This window comes from Sinocyclocheilus rhinocerous, unplaced genomic scaffold, assembly GCF_001515625.1.
Source record: "Sinocyclocheilus rhinocerous isolate Xijiao unplaced genomic scaffold, SAMN03320098_v1.1 scaffold1415, whole genome shotgun sequence".
Lineage (NCBI taxonomy): Eukaryota > Metazoa > Chordata > Actinopteri > Cypriniformes > Cyprinidae > Sinocyclocheilus > Sinocyclocheilus rhinocerous.
This window is the reverse complement of record NW_015657968.1, coordinates 27,576-38,294: the sequence shown is the minus strand read 5'-3', so window position 1 is coordinate 38,294 and position 10,719 is coordinate 27,576. Positions and strand designations below refer to the sequence as shown.

At 34.8% G+C, this 10,719-nt stretch overlaps 1 protein-coding gene across 1 annotated transcript; it reads left to right on the top strand.

Moving 5' to 3' along the window:
• Positions 1–5,807: 5,807 nt before the first annotated feature.
• LOC107721822 (uncharacterized) lies at positions 5,808–9,279 on the top strand. The gene is made up of 6 exons (XM_016529991.1): positions 5,808–5,877; positions 6,149–6,457; positions 6,608–6,740; positions 8,758–8,794; positions 8,934–8,978; positions 9,253–9,279. Exons 1-6 carry the CDS (start codon positions 5,808–5,810, stop codon positions 9,277–9,279), a joined length of 621 nt encoding a protein of 206 aa, XP_016385477.1.
• Positions 9,280–10,719: the final 1,440 nt, after the last annotated feature.

Below are 10,719 nucleotides of genomic sequence, written 5' to 3'. Positions count from 1 at the left end.
ACGTCTGCAAGCCTTCGAGATCCTGAGCGGAGAGTAAAACAGTTTACACTCCTTCACAGCCCTTAAACTGAGTGTCCTGTTATGGCCAGTTTTCAGACCAGGATTCTTCATCTGCATCTCTGTGTTGTTATTATTCTCCTGACTCATGCAGGTACTCTTCACTTCTTTTAGATTTTTGATAAATTGGATCACTGCGAGTTGATATGGTTATAAATTTAGCATAGTTTGATTACTAATAATATTGTTTACCATTTTACAATTTAATGCAGATGTTGAAAAGTAATGTTTGTATTCTAATGTGTTTTGTTCAAAATATTAAACACCACATGAACAATGTATTATGTGTCTCATGAGCTTTTGCACGTTTGCTGTTTTCTACTGCGTGATGACAGTGACATTGTTTTCACAATTTTACCATCCATTGCATCTAATGTAAAACTGGGATTTTCTGTCTTTTCATCAGATTATTCCAAATCTAATCAAGAGCGAAGGATTCAGCAGCACATCAACAAAACAGTGTTTGTGGGGGAACAGTTACACTTCACTGCAACAAAACCCAATATGATGATGATTTCACATGGAAAATGAACAGCTTTGTTATTTTTAGGCAGGACTCTGAAAGTAACAGAACAATGAGAAACTTCAGCTCAAACAGGATTCACATCGACCCAGCAGCTCCAACAGAATTAACAATACATCAAATACAAGCATCTGATGCAGGAAACTACAGCTGTTACCCAGCAGCAATAAGATGGACATTAACAATAACAGGTTATTACGGGATCTCATTTCTTAGATATTCTTGTAAAAGTATTTGGTTCAGCAAGTATATTTAAGTTTGTGACTAGTAACTAGAAGTGAGTAGTGCTGGTTGACTGATATCATGAGAGTTTGACTCTTTTGTATCTGTCAGAAATCCAGATCAGACCAGAATCACCCAAACAAATGTCGCTGTACATCATCATCATCATTTCATGTTCTGGAGTCATTATGATCTGTCTGATCATCACCATAAGCATCTGCATTCACAGGTGAGAGACATTTTTAACATTTCTTACCCTCAGAAACACTGACATGTAGTTTCAGCTCCAGCTCGTTTTATAGAGTGACGAACTGCTTACTTCATACCTGTTTCATTTTTTCGACTTTTTAAATGATCTGCTACTTTCTCAAATGTATATTTGTAGGCAGTGTGTATTCAAACATGAGTTCAAATAGCCAGCTTGAATGGCAAAAGTTGATTTCATTTACTCTGCTCACCATTGCTCAGATATTTTACCTTAAACACAAACAGCTCTTCACTTCTAATACAGTTTGTGTAAATAACATCTACCATTTTCACGCTTTTTAAATGTCTAAATAGCCCCTGCCATACTTTTATGTATACATGAACACTTTTAATTTAATTTAAGCAGACGCTTTTATCCAAAGCGACTTACAGTGCATTCAGGCTATTTTTTTTACCAGTATGTGTGTTCCCTGGGAATCAAACCCATGGCCTTTTGCGCTGCTAATGCAATACTCTACCATTGAGCCACAGGAACATTAACTTTTAGATTTCATTGTTTAACTCTTGCCCAGGACACAAACAATGCATAAACTCTATCACAAAAAAAGATAATTTAATTTCAAAGATTTAATTTTGTGAAATAATTTGTATGTATTTAGGATATATAAAATGCACTGTGATCATTTAATTCATCTTTAAGATGTAAATTTCATCACATTAAATATTGGTAGTGGGAAAATGAAGTAAACCTGTGTGAAAAGTGTTTTAAGGACTAAAAGAGGCCATACTTTTGACAGACATCCACACATACTACATAAACAGTGATCAGCCACGGCTTTTCGTATTAATTGAGCTGCAATCTGTTCTTCTCCAAATTCTTTCATTTAAACAGGAAACTGAGACAGAAGATAAATTCTGGTTCAGAGGATGTAAGTATTTATCACAGAACAGCTTATTATTTAGCACCTAAATCTGCTCTTGATTTAGTAAATTTCTAGCAATATATATATATATATATTTCTAATTGTGCATGATCTGTACAGGTGAAGATGATCTCTGACTGTGACAAACACACAGTAACAGTCTGTGTAAGTCAGTTGAACTCAACTCACACCTCCATCATGTTTACCACATCATGTCTGTCACTGGCCCCCAACAAATATCACTGACACACTTCTTGATGGAAAAAGTTGTGCAATCAAACTACTGCTCTGTAAAATCACTTTTGTTCCATCTAATTGAGAATGTGTCCTTTTTATATATAACAGCTATAAATATACATGATCATTTACAAACAGCACAGCAGATATTTGAACAGGAGCAGAAATGTCTGTTGTTTGTGTTTCATTGTTTTATATTTGTCTTCGTCAGGTCTACAGTCTTCATACAGTTTCATGAACATCTTTTCTTCTCAAGACAGCAGTGTGTGTGTCTGACACTCATCAGATGAGCATCTCAATACAGGAGGATGTTAGAGAACGAGACCATCACAATAATAAATATAGTCTCAGAGGATCTGTATATGTGAATGTGTATTTGCCTCTAAAATGCTGTTTGCTTATTTGATTTAAAATATCTACCAAATAAATTTCACTTTAATTTTCAGACAGAGGAATGTGAGTTATAAACTTTGATATGCCCAAATATAGATACAAAATTGTTTACGATTATCAAATAAACAATCAGCATTGACAGATTTCATAGAAAGTCACAAAGTGAATGATGGTCACAGACTCTGATTTTTTAGCTTCAAACTATGAATCCATCCAGTTGGAGGATATCAAACATGATTGATATTTTAAACTGATTTTAGAACACTTTTTTTTTCATTCATCACACATCTCCCAGCAACAAGGCATATATTTATGTTTGACTTTGTCGTGTTCGGAGTGACTTGAAAGTCTGGTTGTGTATCATCCAGTTGTTTAGTGTGTTTTCCCCTGTAACTATTTACAAAGTCAGCAAATGTACGATGCCTAGTGTTTTAAAATCTGTCCAGATTTTAAAAGTTGTGTAGTGTAACCCGGCCTTTAGTTAATGTTTATTTCAAGATTTACAAATACAATATTAAAATAAAAAAATTGCTGAAATTGACTGACTGCACCTTTTAACTGTAATTGGAATTAAGTCAGCAACAATAAAATAAAAATACAAAAAAGTAAAACGTTTCCAGTCTGTCAACGTGAGATTTCCTTCCATCACAGAGAATCCTGTCAGAATCACACACTATAAGCCAGAAGACACAACTGATCAGTCTCATATAGCACGGGAACACACTTTTTCCACACACTTACTACAGATGCTTCATCCTTTAATCATGGGTCTGTGGACAAATCTTTCTGTTATCTCTTTGATTTGAGCATCCTTTCAAATAATTTACTTCATTTGTATAGACTCAAATGTACAGAATATTTAAGAAACCCTCAACATCACCTGCATATATACAGTTCGTCTCCACATACCACATAATTGTAGTGTAAATGCAATATGATAAGTTTTAATAAAGCATATGAGGATCAAAAGCAACAATACTATTTGTGCATTTTTCACAATGCATATTAAGCTGAAAAATATTGCCATAATAATGTCTTAAATTACTTAAAGTCCTTAACTAGCAGTTCAGTTTAAAGCAAAATAAATAAATACATATTGTACATAAAAATAAAATAAACATATAATAATAATAATAATACCAGTAAACCCCCATACAAGTCAACATCTGTGGTAACAAATTAATAAACTAATATGTGTTTGCATCTTCACGCAGAAGCTCATGTTTGTTGTACAAAGGTAGTGTGATAATTGTGCATTATCCACTACGAACAGCACTTCAGAAGAAGCTTTTTAGAAAAATAAAACTAATCAACAGCAGAATGCATGCTTGACCATCTAATATCTTCATGCTAGACCTTGTTGTAGTCAGTGCAATCAGCAGAGATTGAGTGAAATGGTCTCACAGAGATGCAACACCTCCCCTTTGTGGTTGATGTGTGAAGTGCTATTTAGTGGTTAATTATGATTTAGCTTGGGGTTTTGCCTCAATTGCCTCAACCAGGAGTATAGTGTAAAGAGGTCATTGGCTCCATATTTATGAAAAAATTATCCATACATGCATGAATTTTGCAATATCTGAAAATGTCCTTGATACGTGGTCATCTGTTATTGTGTAATACTGGTCAGTCAAATCTTTGTGTTTGTCACAATACGAAAATAAGTATGAACAGTCAGTAGGTCATTATTGCAAAATAAACCATAGCTGTACTAATGTACACAAATGTTACACGACTACTTGCCAAATAAACACATGCAGACATCAAACATTAATTTGAGTTGAAATTATTTTGAAAAGATTTCAGATTGTGGAACCATTTTTATTTATTTGCAAAGAATGTGAAGTGCTCTTGGTCATGAGAAACATTCTGAGCTTTGTGTGGATAATTATAACCACACTGCTTTACTGTTCGTATAGACCTACCAGACCTTCCCCGACATCTTAGGCTGTCAAATGAAAGCCTGGAGACTGATTTTTATGTGAAGAAGTCTCTCACATGAAATGAGTGCTTACAGTGTTCAGGTTCATGCTAAAGGAAGCATTTTGTAGTTACATGTGCACGAGCAACTAAGTTGTTGGCTGCAGTTCACTTAATAGCCACCTGTGTCCCTAAATACAAGGGTCTCTGAATTATACTTGTATTCCCTTTAACCTCTTCTTCTTACCAGCATATTCAATATGTCTTCAATTATTCATGATAATGAGCATGTGCATGAAAAGAAGTTCCTGTTCAGACAGAAAACAATTTGATGATAAAATTTGTAAAACCAGACACATAATTTCAGTTTTAGTTTTTTATTGTTCAAACATTTGGTCTCACCAATGTTGTGTATATTCATTTTGAATAATGTTACATTATAAACTCACAGTTAACCAAACAATAAAGATGTAGAGAACATCTGTTGAATTCAATGAATCTCATTGTATATGTGGATGTGTGACAATTATTATGACATTTTTTGAGGCAGGTGTTGAGGAGTTGACATTGGCCTTCATACAGTTCCTCAATGTTGCACATATGTTGTATGGTTGTAATAGTGCACATCAGAAATACAGCAATAAACATAAAATTATGTTTAGTCACCCGGATACAATATATTATACTCATAAACATTACATAGACATAAGCTAAACATTTACAGTAATGTTCTGTAAGAAACTCTAATCTAAGCGACTTATCAATGAAGAACATCACAAGTAATGAGACAACTACAACACATTTTCATACCAGAGGTTATAACAGACCAGAGCAATATAGAGAAATATACATATAAACCCAGTAAACAGGGAAGTCAGTGACAGGATGTAACAGTTCTGCTGTGGAAAATGTGCTCTGTGGTTTCACTGGTCACTGCAGACAAAAGCACAAAACTAAACATATTTGTATATCTTACATTACCATCCGTTATATATAAGTATTGTATTTAGATGACCTGTGTTTGCATTCACACTTTGAACAGTTGATCTTCAAAAAAAATGTTTAGGCAGCATTTAAAAAAAAATTTAAATATGTGGATATGATCAATGCAAACTGCATTCTGTGTAATTGACAGTGGGATTTTTATGTCCAATACTCTTCTATTGTATAAAAGTATATTCTCATCTGCTGTCTTAGGCATCGCCCTCTGTCTTCATCTCTTCCTTTTCTAGTTCAGTCTCTACAGCACGTCTGCAAGCCTTCGAGATCCTGAGCGGAGATTAAAACAGTTTACACTCCTTCACGGCCCTTAAACTGAGTGTCCTGTTATGGCCAGTTTTCAGACCAGGATTCTTCGTCTGCATCTCTGTGTTGTTATTATTCTCCTGACTCAAGCAGGTACCATTCACTTGTTTTTGCATTCTGATAAATGTCCAGCATAATTTGATGACTAAATGATATTGGTTACTATTTTACAATTTAGTGCAGATGTTGAAAAGTTTGTGTTTGTATTCTAATGTGTTTTGTTTAAAAGATTAAACACCACATGAACAATGTATTATGTGTCTCATGAGCTTTCGCACGTTTGTTGTTTTCTACTGCACAGTTTTACCATTCAGTGAAATTACTGTAAACCTGCAGTGATTGTGGTTTTCTGTCTTTTCATCAGATTATTCCAAATACAATCAAGAGCAAATGATTCAGCAGCACATCAACAAAACAGTGTTTGTGGGGGAAACAGTTACACTTCACTGCAACAAAACCCAATATGATGATGATTTCACATGGAAAATGAACAGCTTTGTTATTTTTAGGCAGGACTCTGAAAGAAACAGAACAATGAGAAACTTCAGCTCAAACAGGATTCACATCGACCCAGCAGCTCCAAGAGAATTAATAATACATCAAATACAAGCATCTGATGCAGGAAACTACAGCTGTTACCCAGCAGCAATAAGATGGACATTAACAATAACAGGTTATTACATGATTATATTTATTGACTATATCCTTTATAAAAGAGTTCAGTAAAGCAAGTATACGTTTTTAACTATAGTGACTAGTAACTAGTAGTGATTAGTGCTGGTTGATTGATAACATGAGTGTTTGACTCTTTTGTGTCTGTCAGAAAATCAGATCAGACCAGAATCACCCAAACAAATTTCGCTGTACATCATCATCATCATCATCATCATCATCATTTCATGTTCTGGAGTCATTATGATCTGTCTGATCATCACCATCAGCATCTGCATTCACAGGTGAGAGACAATGAGTTTTTATTTACATTTATTACCTTCAGAAACACTGACGGTAGGAATGTTCCTGCTCATGCTATAGAGTGATAAACTGCTTCCTTAATACCTTCCTTTATTCTTTATACACTAATTTTCATAATTTTACATCATTTGCTACTTTTCAAATGTATATTTGTAGGCAGTGTCTATTCAAGCATGAGTTCAAATAGCCAGCTTTGCTGACAAAGGTTATTTTTTATTAACTCTGCCCACCATTGCTCAGTTATTTTATCTTAAACACAAACAGCTCTTAATTTCTAATTGCAGTTTGTGTAAATAACATCTACCATTTTTACAGTTTGTAGATGTCTAAATAGCCCCTGCCATACTTTTATGTATACATGTACTTTTAGATTTCATTGTTTAACTCTTGTCCGACACAAACTTTCGATTTTAAAATAATAAACATAAATAATGTATTTAGGATATATAAAATGCACTGTCATCATTTTATTCCACATAAATTCCATCACATTAATATTGTTAGCAGGGACAGACTGGGAGTAAAAAACGGCCCTGGATTTCCCTCCAAATAGGCCCCACCACAACTACAAACAGCCACTACTATCTCACAGTATTACAGCCGTCAATGCATCGCATTTATGGCAAATAACATCACAAAACCCATAGTGATTGAAATAAATGAATTATATGAACTAAAATGCTTGAAATCTACATAAAAAGAGAATAATGAAAAAAATGTATATGACATATAATGATAAACGTAAACATAGAATCTAGAAACCTGAAACAACAGAACTATTCTACAATTTGAGTATTCATGTTTTGTGTGTGTTGTGTGTGTGTGTGTGTGTGTGTGTGTGACAGCGCTTGTGTCCGTTGTAGACATTACTATCCATCACAGTGTTGCCAAGTCCACTGTTTTCCCTTGGAATTGGGCTACTTTATCACTGTTGCCACGGGTTGTTTTTCATGTCCGCGGGTTGAAGCGACCCCAATGACGTGTATTTTAGCCCCTGGAATGCAAATTTTACCAGGCGACCCCCTCGAAACGTGGTTAGTTTGGGCTAGTTTTGGGCTAGTTTTGAGTAGTAATTGCGCGGGTTTTGTTATGAAAAACTGGCAACCCTGTCTGTCAAGCAGATAACGTTATTATTGCTAACATAGCTGATTCATCGAAAAATATATTAGCATCATCTGTATTAAGTGAATAAAATAGCCTTGACAGCCTGGAGTTATTATTGGAGCAACTATTGACTTTGTTCTCTCTCACCGGACTTGTGTGTGTGTAGGTGATGTAAAAGAGGAAAGCAGGCATTTGGACCAAAGCACTGTGAGGCAAGGGAGGGGGAGACTCAAAATGTTTCTAAACTTTAAATGCTTTTTTGCCCCGTTTGAGTTGTTTTAGTACACAATTATTTATAGTATAAAACATTGTTATTTACAATACACAGCGTGGTTTTTAATCATATTTTTAAGGGGGACAATCCCCTTAAAAAAAAGTTATTTTGCGTCTCAAGATTAGGGCTACAGCTGCCTGCAGTTGCATTACTTCTGGCAACACTATTGCCAAACATCGGTTATTTTTTGCATTTTGTAGCGCCGGTCTCTACACTTTTTTTTTTCGTTCTCTAAAGACTTCGCCTTTATCTTTAGATTTGTTGCTTGCCATCACGAGTCCACTCTCCTTCGCATCAGTTTCGGTTTATTACAAGCAAAAAAAGATTGCATTAGTGCCCTCTTTTGTTAGCCGTCAATGTCACTAAACACAATTTTTCTTTGATGATGAACCAGCCAGTCCGACGTTCTGGACTTCTCCAGAAGGTCCAGATGGCCAGTCCGCCCCTGATTGTTAGTGGAAAAATGAAGTAAACTTGTGTGAAAAGTTTTAAGAGACTTTAAAGGACTAAAAGAGGCCATACATTTGACAGACATCCACACATACTACATAAACAGTGATCAGCCACTGCTTTTCTTATGAATTTTCGGTTCTTCTCCAAATTCTGTATTATTTTAACAGGAAACTGAGACAGAAGATCAACTCTGGTTCAGAGGATGTAAGTATATTTACCACTGAACAGCTTATTCTTTAGCACCTAAATCTGCTCTTGATTTAGAAGTTCAACTTCTAGCAATATATATATGCAGTATACAGTATTTTATTTTATTTTTTCTAATTGTGCATGATCTGTACAGGTGAAGATGATCTCTGACTGTGACAAACACACAGTAACAGCCTGTGTAAGTCAGTTGAACTCAACACACACCTACATGTTTACCACATCATGTCTGTCACTGGCCCCCAACACATACTGAATCATTGACTCACTTCTTGATGGAAACATGTTGTGCAATCAAACTACTGCTCTGTAAAATCACTTTTGTTCCATCTAATTGAAAACTGTGTCATTTTTATAAATGAGCAGTTATAAATATACATGATCACTTATAAATTGCTCAGAGGAGTTTTGAACTGTTATTTGTGTTTCACTTGTTTTATATTTGTCTTCATCAGGTCTACAGTCTTCATACCATTTCATGAGCATCTTTTCTTCTCAAGACAGCAGTGTGTGTCTGACACTCATCAGATGAGCATCTCAATACAGGAGGATGTCTGCCAGTCATTTTCATGCTGGGCATGATGTCTGAGGCTGAGACTATTTTCATGCTAGAGATGCTAGAGGACCGTCAAAATAAGTATAAGTTCAGTCTCAGAGGATCTGTATGTGAATATGTATTTGCCCCTAAAATGCTGTTTGCTTATTTGATATAAAATATCTAGCAAATAAATTTCATTTTCATACAGAAGAATATGAGTTTTAACCTTTGATATGCCTAACTAGATACTAGATCATTTATCATTATCAATATAAATAATCAGGGGGTTGTGGTGAAAATAATACAGAAAAGATCCATCAGGGTAAAAAGATGCTGGAAAACACAAGGTGGTGCCATAATAAACACTGAGCTGCATGCAACACTACCAACAGGAAAGATGAATAAGAGTCCTACTGAAAATTGTGTTGTTGTTTTAGCAGAGATGGTGAAACAAAGCAAAAAAGAATGAAGTAGCATTTGACATATTTCACTTTTCACATGAACACTCACTTGTGTTTGGATCTGCTTGTCTTGGATAAACTAAATAATACAGGCATAAACTGGTATATATCTGATGAAGCAGGTGGTAAAGTATGTACACTATCATTTGAAGTGCATATGCGACTTAGGAATCAATAACTGCAAATAAAAAAAAAATAACTTTTTTATTACAGACAATTAATTTAATTTTATTTTTTTTATATGTCAGACAACATTCATTGTTTAAATCATTTTATTTTGGCCTGATTTTCTTTGCCTCTACCTGATGTAGATTTATTTTAAAGCAGGTGAGGAATTAAATTTGTGAAGCGATTGATATATGATATAAACACTTTATGATATATGTAGTTATAAGTTTTCTGACACAATCATTGTGTTTTTCAACAGGTAATGTATGCTTCCATTTAGTCTCAAATCATTGCTTAATGTCAAATATGGCACTATAAACCTCAAACATCATGACGCCTGATCACATGACAAGCGAGGCTTGAGGCTGGAGTTTTAGGGTGCAAATGTAATTGATAATAAAAGAATCAGAGAGTTGAGGATGGGAAATGATGGCTCTCTTTCAGAGATACAATATGTCCCATTTGCAGTGTTGTAATGTAACGAAGTAATAATACTTTGTTACAGTACTTAAGTATTTTTTAGGAGTATCTGTACTTTTTATATTTCAGGCAACTTTTACTTTTACTCCACTACATTTCTTAATTAAAATGTATACTTTTACTCCGATACATTTCCCCGAAGCATATTCGTTACTTAATACAAAATAGTCAGAAATCATAAGAACACGGACTGCAGGAAAACAGGTTTGACGAATCAGTGGTCTGGCGTCTGCTAGACTCCTAAAAACACCTTTGCTCCTGCAAACAAGTGCGCG

Coding starts and splice junctions, on each gene's coding strand:
- LOC107721822 (XM_016529991.1), top strand. CDS start 5,808: ATGGCCAGTTTTCAGACCAGGATTCTTCGTCTGCATCTCTGTGTTGTT. Junction 5,878..6,148: donor TATTCTCCTGACTCAAGCAG/GTACCATTCACT, acceptor TCTTTTCATCAG/ATTATTCCAAATACAATCAA. Junction 8,795..8,933: donor TCAACTCTGGTTCAGAGGAT/GTAAGTATATTT, acceptor TGATCTGTACAG/GTGAAGATGATCTCTGACTG.